The 19447-nt window shown below is 57.4% G+C and overlaps 1 protein-coding gene across 4 annotated transcripts in view; it reads right to left on the bottom strand.

Moving 5' to 3' along the window:
* Window positions 1-237: 237 nt before the first annotated feature.
* The window catches only part of ZBTB16 (zinc finger and BTB domain containing 16), a 64785-nt gene continuing 45575 nt past the window's right edge, over window positions 238-19447 (bottom strand). For all 4 annotated transcript variants that reach the window (XM_075035184.1, XM_075035188.1, XM_075035187.1 and 1 more), the window contains 3 exons: window positions 5841-6011; window positions 3555-3722; window positions 238-3267 (listed from right to left, as the gene is read on the bottom strand). In XM_075035184.1, coding sequence (XP_074891285.1) covers window positions 3038-3267; window positions 3555-3722; window positions 5841-6011 — 569 coding nt within the window. In that variant the 3' untranslated portion in view covers window positions 238-3037. The remainder of the gene's footprint in view (window positions 3268-3554; window positions 3723-5840; window positions 6012-19447) is intronic.

The following is a 19447-nucleotide window of genomic DNA, read 5'->3' as shown; positions in this document are numbered from 1 at the left end:
GTTTGCTCCCCGTCCACGGGGACGTCGGCATCCCCGCATCCCGGGGGCACCCCCCCACCCATCGGGGTTGGTTTAGGAATGGGACCCCCCCCGCCGCAGCCCCCAGGGAGCCGAGCGGGCACCCCCGAACTCACCACCACGGGTCCCCCTGCGGCTTGCCCCGAGCCGGGGGGCTGCGTCCTTCCTCCTCCTCCTCCTCCTCCCGGCAGGCACGGGCACAGGAACAGGAGACGGCAGGCCGAGACAACGGAATTAACTTTATTGGTTGTTTTTTTGCTTTCTAACTGCAGATTCAAGGTATACAACTGAACATTGCTATTTTCCTTATGAGACTTATAAATAAAAATACAAAAAATGTTCACTACAAAAAAATCTACCGTTAGTAGGATGTAAAAAATATTCTCTTTGCTATAGAAGGCACGAACTTCACTTAGTGACACATGGAGAGAAAAAAACCTGCAGCAGTATATTCTTCTTTTTTTTTTTTTGTCTTTTTTTTTTTTTCCTCTGTCAGAAACACTGAAGTCTTACAAAGAAATGCATCTGAATCTACACAGGACGAAGGCAGATGCGGAGAGCTGCAACTAGGAGACACCACAACTGGTTTTTTTTTTTTTTTTCTTTTTCTTTATTTTTCAGGAAACTTTTAGCTAACGGCATCTGTGGCTAGAGGACAGAGAGGACTCGCAAGCAGAACCGCAAGGGAGCGAACGGTGAGGGGAGGGGGAGAAAGTCGTACAAAAAATAGGAGCCGATAGATACTCTGAGAAAACCAAAGGGGAACTTGGGCACCTTCTGCGCCCGGGCTCAGAGAGGTGCTGAGGTAGACGGAACGAGGACAGCGACGGACCCGAACCACGAGCGGCAACACAGAGCAACGGGACGGGCAGGCGGGCGCTCACGACACCGACGACAAGCCAGGGGAGAGGGAGCCCGGGGCCGCGGGGCCCTGCGGGGCGCTTGGTCCTCACTGCTATGATACACATATATATACTTATATATATATGGAAGGGCGGCGGGGGCTGCGCCACGGCTCGCCACGCCACGGCAAACAGATGCGGGGCCGCACGCCCGGGGCACCGCGGCGCGGCGTGGCGGCATCGCTCCGACACCGATCCCAACGCCGTCGCAGCCGGGAGGCTGCGGCACTGAGGGAAGGAGGGAGGGAGGGAGGGGGACGGTGGGATGGGAGGAGAGGTTAAAGCAAAAAAAGCCACACGAGCTCGGCCGTGTGCTCCGTGGCGCCCAGGGCCGGCATTGCCGGTGCACCGCAGGGAGCTACCATGCGCGCGCGCCAGAAATTGCAGCAACTTTCCGTGTGAAAGAACCGGGTTTTTTTTTTTAATTTTTTTTTTTTTTTTCTTAGGCACAACAATTAAACGAGCCATTCTCCGCAGTCACATCCTGGATGCTACAACAGCGGCGTCCACCCTGCGCGGAGCAGCAAAGGTCGCACGTGCACGCAAAGCCGGACTGGGCTGCGAGGGAGGGTGCTGCTCCCGCAGCAGCATCCCCGCTCGGCACCAGGAGAGGTGGGACGGGCACCCCAAACCAAGAGAGGCCATCAGCATCCCTCCAAACCGCATCCAGAGGCCGTCCCACTCCTCCTGACTCTTCTTCCCCCCCTTTTCCCCCAAACGCAGCAAAATGACAAAAAAAAGCCGCGGCTGCGAGCGCCGCGCGGGATGGAAACCGCAGAGCCCACTTCTGCAACCGCAAAGGAGAAACACAACAAAAACGAACACAAGAGGTAGCTTCAGAACCGACGCCCCCGGCCCCACGGGGCCGGGCAAAAAATACCAGTTTTGGTAAGGATAATGCACAACGGGAGGCTGGCAGGGATGACGCCGCCGCGCCGCCCCTCCACCGCCAGCGCCGGGCATGCGGCTCACGCCTTCCCAGCCACGCCGCCCCCCGTCCCCCCCAAATCAATAAAAGCTCATGAGGTCACAAAAAAACGAGGTAATTTCAAGTAAAATGTGCTAAATGCGGAAATATTCCAAAAGAAAGTTCAGAGAAACCGAACGAAAAGCAAAAAAAGCGGCGAGCGAGGCCGCCTGCCACCGGGCACCCCTTGCTTGCGGGCTCCTGCAGCTGAGGCTGGGCAAAAAAACCACACTCGGCACCTTCCAGGCACCCCAAATTAGCAGGAAAAAGAGGATCCCCCCCCATTCGGAGCAATGCCGTGCACCGGCGGCACCCACGCCGGCACTGGCGTCGACCGTGCATCACCGAACCGGCTGCGTCTCACTGCGGGGGGCTTCACCCTCGCCCCCCGGGAAGGCGGGGAAGGAAGGGGAAATGCATAGAGAGGTCTTTGGTCAGGGGGAGGACGGCAGCCGCCAGGCGCCCCTCATGCCCGCCCGGATCCCAGGCAGCCCGGCAAGGCAGCCCGGCTCACAGCCGGTTCCCTACCCCAAACATCCTCCTCCGGCCGGGATCCCCCCCCGGGGATGCCCTCACCAAAGCGCTTAGAGCTCGCCGGACGCCGGCACTCTCCCACCCAGGATGCCGCAGGCTGGGAGGGCGGGAACCCTCCCGAAATGGGGGCTGAGCCCCACGCGGAGCCGTGCCCCACGCGTGAGCTCGGGCTCTCAGCAGGGCATCGGCGGCGGGGCCTATGCGGTGATAGAGGACACTGGAAATTAAAGCCTTCCCAAAGCACTGGCCATATGCACGCTTTCGGGGCAGCGCGTCGTTCCTACATGGTCTTCCCGGCAGCGCCAGTGGCCGGCATCAGCGGTGACAGAGGGGCCGGTCGGGGAGCGAATTCCCTGGGGGCCGTGAGGGGCGAAAGCTGCCCCGCAGTGAGGGTGCAAGGGCAGCGGGCGCACGAGCAGCCGGGGAGGGGGGCGCGGATGGGGCTGGGGAAGGGGCCGGCGCATCCCCCCGCCCCGGCGCAAGCCGCAGGATCCTTCTGGCGAGAAGCAACGAACGAGAACCGAAAACAAACAAGGCCGTGGACGCTGCGGGTTCGGTGGTTTTTTTTTTGCCCAGTCCTCCGCCACTCGGCCCCGCCGCCCCTGCGCCTCCTCCCTCAGACGTAGCAGAGGTAAAGATAGGTCTTCTCTATCCGCCAGTCGGTGGGGATCTCCTCCGGCTTGTGGCCCTTCATGTGCTTCTGCATGGCGGAGAGGCTGGGGCAGTACTCCAGGCAAATGGTGCACTGGTAGGGGGAAGCGCCGTTGTGGGTCCGAAGGTGTTTGATCATGGCCGAGTAGTCCCGGGAGCGCTGGTGGCACAGCTTGCACTCGAAGGGCTTCTCGCCTGCGGGAGACGGGGAGACGGGGGCGTCAGTGGGGGCTCATGGCCTCCGGGCGGTAATTAACTGCCCGGCATCGACACTGCCGCGGCGGGCACAGCCGATAACCGAGTAATGAACAGCAAAACCGATCTGACTATTGATCCCCTATTTACAATAGTTACACGCCGGCACATCTGATGATTCGTTATCCCCGGCCGCCGCCCTGGTCCACGCTGCCGGTGTCTCCGCCGGGGGACTGGTCCGGCACCGCCGGCCTCACCGGAGACACCCCCCGCCCCGCAGCACGTACCCGTGTGGACCCGGTAGTGGGTCTCCAGCTGGTGCTTGAGGCTGAACTTCTTGCCGCAGCCGTTGCACTCGTAGGGCTTCTCACCGGTGTGGATGCGCTTGTGGCCCTTCAGCGTGCTCTCGTCCCGGAAGCAGCTGCCGCAGAACTCACACTCGTAGGGGTGGTCACCTGCAAGCACACGTGTGCGTCAGAGACGCCGCCGCGGCCACCGTGCCATGCCAAAACTAGCCCCACGGCCTGGATTTAGCCCTGGCACCCGCCGCCGCCATGCCAGGGGGATGGAGCATCCCAGCCAGCCCAGCACGGCACACCGGTCCCTGCAACACCGTGCATTGGGGATGCTCAGGTCCGCAGCAGGCTAACGAGACCGGAGGGCGCCGTGACCCTCCCGCCACCGATTCCCAGGCTTTTCACCCGGCATCGCCGGCACAGACCTGGCCCCGGGCGTCTCCCGCGCTCCAGACCAGGCAGCTGATAAATGAACTCTGGTTCGGCACCAAAGGCAGAATGATTTGAAGGAAAGGTGAGGGCTCCAGCTACTTATTTATTACAGCCGCGAAGGCAAGGACAATAAAGATAGATTGATCGTCCGAGACTTTGTTCATGAATATTTAAATATTACTGATTTGTCTTGTCACTGTAATTACAATTTCTCTGTGCCGCATATCCTACAAGCACAGTTTATGGTAAAGAATGGCGAACTGTATTTCACTTGTCCTGCTGCAGATGTGCGGAGCTGCCAAGCGTGTAATGTTCCCCGCATTTCATACATTTTCTTCAGCTGTGAAGGCTTAAGTCATCCACAATGACCTACGTTTTTTCATTATCCCCGTGTCAAACTGCACTCGTGCCTGGGCATAAATTGTCCTTCTCGTTATATACTCACATGCCTGTGCTTTCGCTTCCCCTTTAAAATGATATTTTACTCTCTCCCCGTGTGCCGCAGCCAAGACCCGCGGCCCCTCGCCCCCTCCCGCAGCTGCTGGCTGGGCACTGGAGGAGGATGCTCGGGATGCGTTCCGGATCCCCCCTCCAAAGGCAAGGCAGGCGGTGCGTGTTGGCAGCTGCTTTTCCCCTCCCCAGGCCTGATTCCCAATTATCACCTTGGTTTTCCATCCTCTGGGCAGAGATAGTGACTGTGCAGCCAGAGGCAGATGGCCTTTCCAGGTCCTTGATTGTGAGGAGAAGCCGTGTAAATGGGAGCCAGGGCTCCCAGCGCGCTCCGGCCCCGGGAGAAATGCTCGCATCCTGCACCCATGCAGGATGAAACCATGCAGCATGATTAGACACCCATGATCCCAGCGTTTTTTCACAGCCAGGAGCTGCTAAAGCAGCAGAGGTTGGGGTGGGACACGCGGCCCGACCCGCAGCCCAGGTCACCGGATTACCGGCTATAAATAGCTCCAGTGCTCGGCATTAACGCGCTTATCATCAGCGCGCGACTCCCATTTCCCACGTCGGGACCCCAAGCCCAAGCACACGTGTGGGTCTGGCAGCTGCCAGCCACAGCGCGGACGGAGCGACCCTCCCTGCGCGTCCCCCCAGCAGCCGCTTTGACGTCCCCTTCTGAGGCTGTATGCACGCACGGTGCTTCACAGGAGAAAGGAGAAGGGCCATCCCAGCTTGGCAGACGTTTTCCTCCCTGCCAGCCATAAAAGTGCAGACGAGGAGGGCGCACAAGCCTCTAACTCGTGTGGGCAAAGGCCGAGGAGCGCTTCACCCACACAGCTGCAGAGAGCCGTGACGATGCTCGCCGCGTGGCTGGGACCTCTCCCCTTGCCATCCCCTGGTCCTGCCTGGGGATGCGGGTAGAGGAGCCGAGGACACGGCGCGGGCTCTTTGAGGACACGGCGTAAGGCGGTCAAAGCCCTGCTCTCCCAGCCGGCTCTCCCAGAGCCAAGCCCTGCCCCAGTGGGCTGCGCCGCTGAAGCACCAGCTACACGTCGCGCAGGTCGCCCTAATCCCATTAGGGCCGAGCACCGGCTGATTATGTGCATCTACCGCCCGTAAGCTGATGAAGCGGGTATGATCGCACATCCCCTAAGAAGGTCACATGTCACCTTATACCGGATCAACTTATTACACGCAGCTTTTTTTTTTCCGTTTCGTTTTTTAAATCCCAACAACCTCAACTGCAGTTGCCTTGACACTTTTACGACAATGTCACCTTTCTTTTCCCTTTTTTTTTTCTTTTTGGTTTGTTTGTTTTTTTTTTTTTTGTTACGAATGGGGAAGAAGCCTGCCCTCACCCCGAGTGGCGAGCACCCGTCGGCGGTGCCGTCGTACCTGTGTGGGAGCGGAGGTGCCTCTTGAGTGCGGTGTGGCTGGGGAAGGTGCGGTTGCACTCACTGCAGATGTAGCTGCGCACCCCGGCGTGCACCTCCATGTGCTGCTGCAAGGCGCTCTGCGTCTGGAACCGCTTGCCGCACAGCAGGCAGAAAACGGCCATGTCCGTACCTGCGGGAGAGGGAGAGAGCCGACTCAGGCGCTGCCCAGCACCCCCATCCCACTGGACCACCACCCCACCGGGCGTTCGGGGTCCCCTCACTCCCACCCAGCAACAGGGATGCTCCTGCAGCAGGAGGGACCCCAAGAGCTGCGAGGCTCTGGGTGTTGTTGGGGTCCCAGCGGTGCCACCCTGACCCTGCTGCTGGCTGAACCGGAGGGCACGGGGGTTTTTATTGCATTTTTTATTGCACTGGAAGCCCCAACCCTGTAATGCCTAGGGCCGCGCAAATGCAAGGCAGCTGTTGGGCCATCACCACCTCCCCATGTACCTGCGAGAGCTGTCGAGCTCTCGTAAGGCCCAGGGGGAAGGGGACCCCAAGAAACACCCCAGAAAGCCGCCCCGGGGAGCAGGGGGTTGGATGCAAGAGGGTAACATGCCCACCCCTGCGATCCACAGCTCTAATACAACCGCCAGCTCCATCCTACCGACCATGGGTATAAAACTGGCTGCATCAACACAACAGCAAAAGCAGGAAAAAACCCCTAACCCCAGGTGCTTATACAGCATCAATAAAAATATCAGACCTTTGTGTTATTAAACAATTTGTTTTCGTTTATGCATAGCTGATTGTTCAGAACCTATGAGTCAGTGCAAATTGTATTATGCGGGGAAATTAAGTAAATAAATGCTAGCTTTTTGGAGACATTAAAATGTGGGGACTATGGAAATAAAATTATCTAGGAAATTGTATTAGCAATTCATTAGGAGCGGCAAGATGTTCAAGGTAACCAACGGAACTGGGCTGCCTTTAGGAAGTGCAGGGGTGGGGGGGCTGTGCGAGATGCTGCCAAAACCAGCTGAGGGCAACCCAGCGGCGAGGCAGAGTTGGGAGGGGAGCCCACCAGGACCACCGTGCCACGGGGCAGGGAAACAGCGGGCGGCAGGCACCCGCGGCGATGGCGGCATCATGGTCCTGCTTGGCGTGCAGGCAGGTGCCAGCTAAGGATGCTCCCAGTGCAGGATGCTGGCAGCATCCTCCTGGCCAGCCCCACTCCTCCAGCCCGGGGAGCAGCCAGGTGATGGGCATCCCAGAGAGCATCTCAGTGCGCGCTGCCACCCGCCCTGGCATCGCGTGGTGGCACACCGCGGCCAGCTCTGCCCTGTGGCTCCGGGGATGCAGGAGCTGCCAGGAGGGATGCTCACTCCCAGCCTTGGCGAGGCTGCCCAGAAACACTCCGAAATCTGCAAAACACCCCTAGTGAAATGGGAATAAAAGCAGCAAGAGAGGCGGCTCCGCATGGGAGCTGCCTTTCTCCCTTCGCAGGGATTTATCACGCACCCCCCACGCAGCTGCGGACAAAACGCTCCCGAGACAAAAAAAAAAAAAAAAAAAAAATTAAAAAAAAAAAAAAGAGGCAGCCAGCCCCGAACGGGCCGTGCGAAGAAAATCCCAAGAGGTATGCGGCCCCACGGCCCTCGGCGGCCCCGGCGGTGACAGCAGGACGGGTCAAAGGTCCCCGGGGCTGAGCCCCCAGCGCCGTGGCCAGCTGCGGAGCGGAGGCCCCGACCGGCGGGACGCCGGCCCCGATAAATCTGCCGCCAGCAGCCCCCGCTGGGGCCGGGGACAATGGGCTCCCGTGGGGGCGGAGGGCAGGACAATGCCGCCGGGCCGGCGCGCGGGGCCGTAACAAATCCTCCCTGGCACCGTAGGGCCCTCATTTGTGAAACTAATTGGCCCCCGCTTGAAAAAAAAAAAAAGGGCCGACTCTGGCAGCCGTGGCGATGGGGATGAGCCGCCTCGTGCACGCACAGGGGGATACACCGGCCAGTCCATGGGGACAGTGCTGGTCCCCCCGGAGCTGGGCATCCCCCTGGGGGTGCTGCTGGCCAGGACCCCCAAAGGGTGTTTTTTACTTTTTTTTTTTTTTTTAGGTAATGCATTAGGAAATAAATCAACACCCCAAACGGGGAGGTTGATGTGCACTGGCCCAGCTTGCGGAGGCACCTGCTGCTAGCTGCCCTCCAAGAGCAGAGCATCTGCGGGGTCTGAAGGCTGATGCCAGCCTGGCGCGGAGGCGGAGGATGCAGGCGATGGCCCTGCATCCCCACATCGAGGCCAGTGCCCAGCAGCAGGACACGGAGGACCGAGGTCAGGCACCGCTTGTTTGCAGCCCCGAGGCTCCGCCGACGTGGCTCTCCAGCAGCCGAGGATGGTGGCATCAAGCAGGGGCCCTGCCGGGCTCTATCCCACTGTGGGCGTGCAATTAAGTTTATGTTTTTGGATTTTTTTTTAAAGCTGTACGGGCAGCCAGGTCCCACCTTTGCAGAGAGGATGGGAGGTGTGAAAAAATGGGAAAGCTCACGAGAGGGTGCCTGGGGTCGCTGCCGTCCCTGCCGCAGCCGGGCTTTGGCAGCACCGGTCTTGCCGCAAGGAGAGCCGCACCGGGCGACGCAGGGACTCGGCCCTGGGCTCCCAGCCGGAGCAGCCCCGAGCCAGCCCTCAAGCCATCAGAAGAAAAATCACCCCCGATAAAGAAACGCCGCCGCCCCAAACCAGTGAGAGACGGATTTATTCATTTCCCTGACGTTTTAATGGTTTCTCCCCTTTTTGCGGGAAGATGATTACAAATTAAGCGGCATTTAAACGCTTTTTACTGTCAACAATTAAAAGGGGCGAAGGCGGGCGAGCAATTCATTCCCCGGGAAACGCGGCGGCTCTCGGCGGGCGCCGCTGGCCCTTCCCTCTACTGTACGCCGCACAATGGCCCCGAGCGCACCATTAATTTTGCAGGACGTTCAAAAGCAAATTAAAATAAAAAAAGCCCCCGGGCACAAAGATAGATACCGAGGGAGGGGGCGGCGTAGGTCAAGCTCACGGAATTAAAGTCTTAGCAACTGTGGAGGTTTAAGCGCAGACCGTTACACCACGTTCGGCAGCCACCTTCGCCCATCTTCCCCGCTTTTATGTATCTCTGCCAGACCCGGCGCCGTTTGCTGGCAGCCGTAAACCATTAATGGGGTGGCCATCGGCGCTGCCGTGGGGTTCAGAGGCAGAAGCCAGAGCAGACTGGGTTTCCAATGCTGTTTGGGCAAGCGCGCCGGCCCCATCTTGCAGGGTACTTTTAAATAGCCAGAGTCCGAAATCTTGTTTTTAGGAAACGGATGGTTGCTGGAGGGAGGAAAAACCCTACGGCCGCGAGCCTGGAGACGCACGTCGCAGTCCTCCAGCGGCTCGATCCCAAACAAGCGCAATCGATGGAGACGTAAAGACAAGCAAGACGCAGTGCACGATAGTCAGGGGCTTTTCCGCCCCAGCCGGAGTCACGGCGAGGGATGCTGCAGGCATCACAGCGCCGAGCATGGCACCGTCTCCCGCCCGCTGCCTCCGCGAGAGGGGGAATTACAGTAAAAACCCGCGTGGCGAGGGGCGAGGGAGGCAGGGTGGTTCGCCCTTGGGCGCCGCGAAGGAGCCGGGCGGGTTCCAGTGAAGTTCAGGATGCGGGAGGTGCGCCGGCGGGAGAAAGGCGACACGTCCCCTTTAAAAGGAAATATAATTTACAGTGTGCAGCCAGGCGGCCCATAGTTTCAATCTCGTTTACTATAGAGAAAACTCTGCTAGCTGTTCTCTATCCCACAAATCCGATTTAATCAGACAAGCCAGCCAGCGTGGCTTGAAGTAAAAACGGATAATTAGTAAACAGAGAGCTACTTCAGTGCTTCATTGGCATTCGAGCCGGGCTAGTGTGTCGCATTTAAAATGCAGTCTGATGAAGTTTACAAAATCAAACCATTTGTTACTCCTATTGAAGAGGCTTCAGGCCACTTGCAATTAAATTGGAATTAGTGCTCAGAATGAGATACAGCAAATTCATACTAAAAAGGGATCTGACTTTCAGACATTTGACTTCAAGTTTTTCCCCCCGTGCGTGTGCACGCGTGCGTGCGCGCTCCCGCCGGCCCCCCAGACCCGACTGAGCCTGGACCCCTGACGCAGGCGGGTGTAGGGCGGCCCAGGGACGCTCCGGCAGCAAGGGAGGGGGGACCAAAGGGGACCGATGCCACCGTGCCGGTGAAGCATCCTCCATGGAGCCTCAGCTGCGGCAGCACGGCTCTGGCGGTCCCCAGGCACGCACAGCCGACGTCGGGATGCACAAACCAAACCCTCCCTGAATCCTCCTCTAGACGCTGCCATCTTTTCCCCGTCTCTCCTCAGAGCAGTGTTACAAGACTCGAAAAAAGAGGCAGATCTGGCTGTCCCTTGCAGCTGTAATCGACAGCATCAGAAACCTGTAATCAAAGGCTGCGGAGGGGCACACCAGGAAGGTTCTGGCGTTAAGCAGGCACGAGGGTGCGCTCATCAAAGGATGCTGACAGAGCCTGTCGCTGCCTCTTGCGCCCACTGTAAAACCCCCAAACCCTCGCCTCGTGTCCTGCAAATTCGGGTCCTCAACGAGACTCACTCCTCCTTCAATCTTTGTATTTAACGTCATTTCTTACATGCTGCACGTGCCAAAGAGGCACACTAACATCACCTCTGTCAGCGAGGCGGACAGCTCTGAAACATTCTGGCCGTGCGAAGCAGGAGCCCAAGGCCCGTTGGCTCTTCTGAGATGAGATTTCAGGGACGTTTGACTTTTTTTTGTCAGCGTGTCAAGGGCTCCCTACCAGCCTCCACCTCCCGGACAATGCTGCTGGCTGCAGCTGCAGGGGAGGCTGCAGGCTGCTGGCGTGCATGAAAAGCAGCTTTAGGGGAGGGCAGCATTTTTAGCATCCTTGGGGCTGCCGAGGCAAGCGGATGAAAACATTGGCGACTGCAGCCCAGGAGCTGCAGGTAGCCGTCCTTTCCAGCCCTGCCTGCGGGAAAGCAGGCAGAGAGGCGGCAGCAGTGCCGGCAAGGGGTGCATCGGCTGGAGCATCCATCCCTGGAGCATCTCCAGGCGCAGGCGGCAGCGCTCGGCCCATCACTGCCGTTACACATCTCTGCCGGCTTCAGCAGAGGCGTTGGATCCCCACTGCGGAGGGTGCAGGCTGGCCCCCTCGCTGCCCGGCAGCAGATGCCCCTGATGTAGAGGCAGCGGCTGGGCAGGTGATGGCCGCCCTGCTCGGACGATGCGTGTAAGGATAGGACTGAGAACCATCAGAGCCGGCGGGACTTAAGCACGTACTTAAGGTGCTGGGCTCAGCTTGGCGCCGAGGGTTCCCCGGGGCTGCGTAGGGAGGAAAGGCAGCCGCCACGCACGTCCTGCTGGCACCAAGCCGAGGAGGAGGATGGGTGATGAAGGACAGGCAGAAGCAGTGGGCACTGGCAGGGTCCTGGGGGTGCCAGACCACAGCACCGGCACCGAGGTTGCGTTTTTGCCCTGGTGGATGTGCGCTGCTTGGGGTAAGAAGATTAACCCAGTTTCAGGGTCTGTTTTCGGGGTTGTTATGAAACCAAAAGCAGTGTTTTCGGTGGCAGCACCCAAGCAAACCCACGGGGCAGAGCGAAGGACGCTTTCCCTGAATGCTGCTGTTGGGCTACACGACGCCTGCACACATACACGTGGACGCACGGGTTTTTAAGGGTGTCACGCTGGGATGGCAGAGTCAGCCCTTTTCAACCCCCCAGCCGCTCTGGTGTGGCACTGGAGCAAAAGTGCTATTGAGGGGTTACGGTGGCACCCGTTACCATGCCGGCTGCTCGGTTGGAGCCCAACAGCCCCTACAACCTTCACGGTTAAGTAGAGAGAGGGGGGAAAAAGCCCCGGATGATAAACACACGAGATGTGCGCATTTTGTGCCGGAGTCACCAAATCATCCTGGTTTCAAAGGCTGCCTCCGGACTCCACGGCTCGGCTTCCACGCTAATTAACATCTTTATGGAAGGCAACTTCTCCCAAGGGGGCATTTGTTTGATTATTATTATTATTTACTCAGAGATAGCACAGCTTTCTTCCCAACTTTAACCGACTACGGGAAATTAATTCTTAAAAAGCAGCCGGCACCGCCTGCTCTTCTGCTGCTGGTTTTCCTCCAGGGGTGGCTATATGAGGCCACCCCGGCTGCAACAGGAGGGCAGGGCATGCCCCCTCCCCGGCACTGCCCGCTGCCTCAGCACCCACTCGCCTTTCCACCAACACCTACAAAAACTCAAGCGTTTCAGAGCAGATGTACCACATTGACCTTGCAAACACAGGGGATTAAACCCCCCGCCCAAAGCTCAATGCTTCATTTTGTGCTCCGGTAGCGATGCACAGGGCTGCTTCCCCACCCGGCCGCAGTCCTCCCCATCGCCCAGGGCGGGATGCACGTGGAGGATGCTCGAAATGTGGGCACCCGCAGCGAGCCGGGGGAGCGGGCAGCAAGCCCTGAGCCGTGGCTCTGGCACGGGCAGCTCGCGCCCGGCGGGGGTGATTTATTCCGGGGGCCATCTGGACTCGGGGGACAATGCGGTCCCGCGTCCCAGTGACCCGGCGCATTAGTCACACCCTCCCCACTCGACCTCTCCGTCTTCCTTTGAGCGCATCGGGACAAGAGCATCCCCTTCTCGCCTCCCTTTCGGGGGGCCCTTTGCTCCTCCTGGTCCCATCAGCAGCACCTCGCCCCTTTCCCTGCCACCCTGCATCTCCATCACCGTCACCACCACCACCACCACCATCATCATCATCATCACCTTCCTTCATTGCGCTTTCCTGCGATTGCTCAGGCAAGAACGATTACGAGGGAGAGCGAGCGGGGAGGGAAAGAGCCCAGTGACTATTAGCGGCGGCGGCTTTATGGCAACAGGCACACAACTCATTCGTTTCATGTTTCGTGGAATATAAAAGCGCCGAAACATTTTAATTTTAAATTCTTATCATTGAATTTACTGCTTTTCTCTCGCAATGATTTGTGTTGCTTTTTAATTTTTACAGTCTCTACAGAAGCCAGATGCTACCGCCTAGGGCCAAAATAATAAAAACCCGCCGCAGTCGCGAGTTACAGAACAAAAAGGAAACGCGCGGCTGACAGAAGTTAATATCTCAATTTAACAGTGCTGCTCCGCTAATGATCCTTTGATATGTGTTTATTTAGAAAGGTCTGATCTTGACCTTGAAAGCAAACTAAACCGCAAAGTCTTTATGAGAGGAGAGAAAGACTTTATTTATAGACTGGCTTTGCGTCAATCACGGCGGCAGCTGGACCCGCGCTGGGTGAAGCGCTGCCAGGCAGCCCACGGGTCCAAACAGGGCGTTGATCGAGGGACGCATTTTGCTGGGGGGGAAGGATCGGCTGCTGAGGAGGACTGCGGCACGTCCCCCCATCTCCAGGGTAGGATGCTGAGCCCACGCATGGAGACCTGCCTGCAAACCGAGGGATGCGGGCAGCTCCTTGCCCGCAAGGGACGCTCCCCGGGGGACAGCGCTGGTCCAGGCAAGCCCCTGTCACCAGTACAGGGGACAAGCCACCCCCAAGCATCTCCTGCCCAAGCCCTCCTCCCCAGCAAGTAGGGAGAGCCGCCTTCGCCCTTCGGCTGCTGCAGCATCCAGCCACATCCTGCCCTCCCTGAACGTGGTCCCCAGGCTTTGGCAGGAAGGGGCACGCTCAGCATCACCCAAACCTGCACTGACAGAGTATAAACAGGTTTTCCTCCTGCAGAAACCGAGCGTTGCACAAACCTCGTGTTTGGAAACGAGAATCAGATGAAGTTTGTTGGGGCCAATCCCGTTACACTGCATTTCCACCTCCCGGCTGGGGGAGGTGAGAGTTTCCCAAGCTCCTAATGCCGTGTGAGCCTGGGAACGCGCTGCGGAGGCCTTGCACCTATGGTGCGCTGCACTTCCGAGCTCGATTTCTGGTTTTTTAGGCCAAACAGTTGAAGATGTTTGCTAGCCCTAAAACCTTCTGGCCGAAGCCGGAGGCATGCCCTCCTTGCAGAGCAGTAGTCCCCAAAGCCTTTCGTTGTACTGAGTATCTATGAAAATAGATCAATATATATCAAAAACGTTCAGGCAGCCAAAAATGCAGCGCACCCATGGGGACAACCTTCCCTTTTCAGCACCCATTATGCATTTTGGTACCAATGAGCTTATGGTCACGGTAAGGCCGGTAATACCAGGAATATGATGACCTGCTCCGGGGAGCTGGGACGGGAGGGTGCGGGTCGGTGGCGTTTGCATCCTGCTGCCGCTGAACAAAGCCAGCGGGAGACAGAGGCCATCACAAAAGGCCTCTCTGCATGTCGGCAGGAGGGATAAACGCCACTGTCGAGCCCCGTCTGCCCATGCAGCTGAGAGGGGAGACCTGGGTGATATCGCACCCTTGCAAACGCGTCTACATTTAGATCCCCGAAGGAGCCAGTGATGGTAATTCAGCCTTAAGACAGGTGTGAAAAACAGTACACTCGGAGCTGGAAGACACTCCTCCCGGGAAGGGAAAAAGTAAGTAGGAGTGGGGGGATGCAGTTTTTCTCTGCAGCGACGAAGTGTGCCCTGGAGATGGCATGATGCCGGCAGGCGGGGATGATGCTCGGAGATGCTGGCACTGCCGAACCAAGTGCGTCTGGACGTGCCTTGTGCACCTGAACTCCCTCACTCTCCATCATCCTTGGGAAAAACAGATGTTCAGCTCCTTCAGCCACTAAAGGTATGGATGGAAAAGCTGCCTGCCCTGGCAAAACAAACATTGCTTGACCAAAACGCATTAATCTGTTCGGTATCTGGGTATCTTTGTGCAGCACCTCCCCTGGGTGCCACTTTACCCTAAGCCTGTCCCATGGCTCTCCATCATGGAGAATGCCAGATCCATCCCTGCCATTTCCAAGGAAGACGCACGTTGCAGAACCATCCCTGCCCTTCCCGAGGATGAGCATTTCCCTAGGGCAACCGGAGGCAAATTGTGGCGGTGATTCTGGCCACCACATCAGAAGGGAAGCTGTCATCTACCCGCTTAGTCGTTGTCACTGTGCCGGCTTCCCAGATTTCCTCTTCCTGGTTGGAATTTGGAGTGAAAGCAGCTGAAAAAATAATGACTTTCTGTCGAAAACCTAGCATATTTTTCCCACTGCGTTCCAAATGATAGTTAAACTACTGTGTTAGAAACCGCTCTGCCTTTAAACAAAGAGCTTCAGCAAGGAGATAAAACCCTCACCCAGTGTTTCTGGTCCCCTGAGAGCCACCCCCAGGGTCTTTTTGGCCAACGATTCTCCACCATGAGCGCTTGCCAACCAGCACATCGTGGTGGGTGTGTGCTTTGCCCTGCCAGGAGGGTTTTAGGGGACAGCAGACGACATCCCTGGTCAGCGGTGTTATGACCTGCCCTCCACGGTGCCCCTGCACTTGCCTACGGGGCTGCAGCATCCCACCCCACGGGAGACCGCTGTGATCACAGCCACCATCAGCATCACCACTGCCCTCAGCACCATCGCCGTCATCCCACCCGGCACAGAGCAGCGCCTGCCTGTCACCCACCCGTGCCACTCCTGGATCTCTCCCGGCCGGGGTGGTACCACCCTGGCATCCTCCGGCCCCGTGGAGATGCTGGGGAGCCCCGGTTCGGGTCCTGGCCAACAAAACAACCCTTTTGGTGGTGCAGGCAGCCATCCCTGGCAGAGCACGGCCAGTGGAGCGACCGGCTGCCACGAGGCACAAAGCCGGGATTCGCAGCGTCCGCTTATTATTCCTGCACCCCCATCATTAAAAAAAAAAAAGAGAAAAGATGAAAAGGCCCTCTCGGTAAACCCGTGGAGACGCAAAAGGGTACCGAGAGCAGCCTCTCCCCCATTTCTTGTGTTTTTTTTTTTTTTTTTTGTAAAGCGGGGAGACGCGAATCCCGGGGGACAAAAGTAACTGCTAAGGTAAGTTAAACCTTGTCGAGATGAACTTTCCTGCTACTTTTAATTAAAAGTTCTTTGGAATTAAAAAGGACACTATTCAGGAAAGGCTGAAAAAAAAAATTCATTGACACCAGCCCGCCCCCCTCCCCTTTTTCCCAAGGAAAAGAAAAAGCTGTTTTTGTGTGTCTGCTCACCCAGCCCGCACTGTACAAAAGGAAGCGGATTTGCAGCAAGACACATGAGATGACCCCCTGACCCCGAGCCGCTGAAAAGTCCTCAATGGCATAAATACCAGATAATCAATCACATACCAGGAGGGCCGGTCCCCCTGCCCTCGCCCCCGCCGCCGGGTTTATGAGAGATGCACTGTAAACGGACACCGGCTCCTGACGGGAGGCCCCTCTCGGCATTCCTCCACCGGACCAGGAGAGCCCGGCCGCCTCCTCACCCACGTTTCATCCCTATTTTATAAAGCCCTGGCACGGCAGCGCTGAGCATCTCCAGGCTCTCCCGAGAGTGCGATAGCCAGGAGTGCGTTTTCTTGCATGCTCCGGAGCAAAATGAGGAGCAAAGGGGTATGGAGGCATCTCTTTGTGCTCCAGAGCGACGGCCGAGCATCCTCCAAGCCATCACAGGCGGGTGTGTGGCTGGGGCCAAGGCGGCTGTGCAGAAACCAGGAAGAAACCAGCCCCATCTAGAGAAAGCTTGGCTTTTTGGGGGGGTCACTTGCTTTTTGAAGCCTTCGCAGGTTCTAGCAGCGACCGTACCACGCTGGTTTCCCTTACAGGGGCTCTGACAAGCATCTTGAAGGCGAGCAGAGGGCTGCCAAGTCCCCCTGTGCTCCAGGGGCAACAATGGCTGTTAAAGCTTTCAAGGGAGGAAAGAAAAAAAAAATTTGCTGAGACACTGCGCTGGTTCGGTTAAATGGGGAGCCACTCGGCAACTAAATTTGATAATGCTTTTGTCCGCGGGTCAGAGGTTAAATATGTTCACACTAATCCCCTTCATCTAGAATTAAAGGACAAGAAAGATTTCTCCGTAGCTTAGCGAGAGGGCTTTTCTCATCGCGCTTTAAATAGTATTTGCACAGGAAAATTAAAGGCCGACCATTGGCCGCTGGTTTTGGCCGCGGCTGCGTGGGTCTGCCACGTTTCCATCTCTGGGCTTGTTTTTGGCGAATCCGCCTGTTCGCACGAAGCCTGACCTCATTGCGCTTCCCGACTGAGCCCACCTTGAAGTGCGGGGAATTCTTCCTGCCGCTTGCTGTAAAGGTGGAAAAAGCAGCCATGGCTTGGGAGGCAGGGAGATTCCCGGTTCCAGGAATGCGCGCTGGGACTCAGATTTCAAGTGCTGTCACAGGACATTACTGTCAGACAAAGGGGCTCTGTGCTGAGCCCCCCAGGACCTGCCGCCCCGAGACCCCGCCGAAGCCGGGGCCAGCGGCACACACCGCCTGGCCAGGGCCGGTGCTAACGAGCCGCCGCCCCCACTCCGCGCGCTTGCCGGTGAGCTCCCGGCACGCCGCGGCCGCACGCCGTGCTCGGAGGTGGCAGGGGGCAACCCGGCAGAGGCAGCACAGCTGCCTGCACCATGAATTACACTCCCAAGTGACGGAGGCTTCCGAAAGGAAGCGTAACTGTCCCAAGCCCTCGTTTTTATAGAAAGAAACCCACTTTCCTTTGAAGATGCCGGCTTGCATGGGAGGAGCGCTCGGGCTACAAGCTGGGAAGCACAGGAGAGGCGATGGGCGCTAGCTGAACATGCCTGCTTGTCCTTCCCTCCGCTTGTACCGTGTTCAGGCCTTCAAGTCCAAACTTGGCCATGAGGCTATTTAAAAAACTCAAGGCTTTGCATTTTGGATGCGTTCGGATTGCTCTTTCGCCCTTCCTCAGCTCATCATTTTTGTTTCGTTCTGCCACAGCCAAAGGTCGGAGGGACCGAGTCCTGCTCCCTATCGAGCAGCCAAAATTAAGCACGGAGTTATGTTTTCCAAGGTTCTTTTAAGTATGTTTACGGGCGATGCTGCACAAAAGATGCCGTGCCTGCGCATGGCACATCTGGCTCCAGTCAGATGCCTGTACCCAAAAATGTCACAGCAGCCACGAAAGCATCTTTGCCGTCAGCATTTTGCATTTTCAGTTGCTACTGAAGCCACAAAGCCCCGGAGGTGCCTCTGGCAGCAGCTCCCCCAACCCCAAATCCAATTCTCCCAGCTTGGCTAAGGATTCCCACTGGGCACTGCCAGCGTTTGAAGGTGCCAGAAAAAAACGTCTTTACACTCTCCTGGTGCAACGGTTAACCAGATTTGCTTCCTAAGCTCAGGAGTCATGGTTCGAAGCCAGCACCGATTTCCTCTGTTCTGGTGCATCACGGGGTACTCCTACCTCCTCAAGATGAACGGTGATCCCAGCACCCGAACCAAAGCCCATCTCAGCCCTGCATCCGCTGCTCACAGCCTCCAGCAGAAGCGTTAGGGCACGGCGGCATGCCGGAGGAGCGCACAGGGGCTTTCCCAGCACTTCCGTACCTGAGCATCCAAAGTTCACACTCGCATCCAACAGAAAATCTGCAAAGCATTGTCTGGGCGTCACTGCACAGCATCGCCTGCGCTCCCTCCCCCAGCCGGGACCGTGGAACCGAAGCGAGAACTGGGGGAGTGATAATTACCTCTAAGCGTACTTAATACTACAGTGCATTATCTCTAGCTATGGAGAAAAATGCTATCCAGCGGTATTTCCCCCAGAAGCCTCATCGAGCTGGTCTCTGAAAACTCTCAGGAGTCCTGTGAAACGGTAATAGAAAGTCACAGGCAGCCTGGGAAGACGTCGTGTTGGATTCGGTGAGGAAGCGTGCTGGCGGCTCGCAGCCGGGCACCGCTCCGATCAAGCTGTGGGAGAGGATGCAGCGAGATGAGTCAAGAATTGCATCTCCTGAAACCAAGTTGCCTGCTGTCGAAGCATGGACGTTGCAGACAGCTGTTGGTGGCAAGTGCCACCACCAAGGCAACCCCCAGCTGTCGGCGGAGTCAGAGAAGCATTCTGGCGGAGAGCCGGCTCGTCCTTGGCTCGTGGCACCGCAGTGAGTGTAAGGCAAACTTGCGTGTTATGTTCCGCTTGCTCAAAATCCTTAATTTCCAACAGCGAAAAAAATTGCATGACGTACGTCTATAGCGTCACTGGTATTTTTTAGACGGGTACCATTTTGAGGCAGAGAAAGTGAAGCAAAGAAAAGGAGATAAGACAAATCGGTAATTAAGTGGACTAAATGTATATTTGCCAAGAGCAGAGACGGCGTGTGCCTGTGTGACAGCACAGGTCTGGTGTGGTCCCCCCCTCCACCTCCTCCAGGCTCCCATGCATCCCCCTTGCAAACCCAAGCCAATAACGGGGTTGCTGGGATGCTCTTCCACAGAAAAATGCCAAGTGCTCTGGCATTTAAAAAAAAAAAGTAAGACACCCCCCCCTGCCCCCACTGTGTACCTCAGTGTGCGTTTAGAATGGGAGCAGAAATTTTTTTTGGGGAAAAAAGTGGTGAAAGCCCTGCCAAGACGGAGAGGAAGGCTGAGCTTCCTGAGCAGCCACTGAGCGACACTTTCCATAGGACCCAGCGTGGGGGCATCCCACCGCCACCAATGCCTCGTCTCCCGGGTTC

The sequence above is a fragment of the Buteo buteo genome, chromosome 9, assembly GCF_964188355.1.
Source record: "Buteo buteo chromosome 9, bButBut1.hap1.1, whole genome shotgun sequence".
Lineage (NCBI taxonomy): Eukaryota > Metazoa > Chordata > Aves > Accipitriformes > Accipitridae > Buteo > Buteo buteo.
Note: the sequence above shows the minus strand (reverse complement) of the source record. Positions and strands in the feature narration are given on the sequence as shown.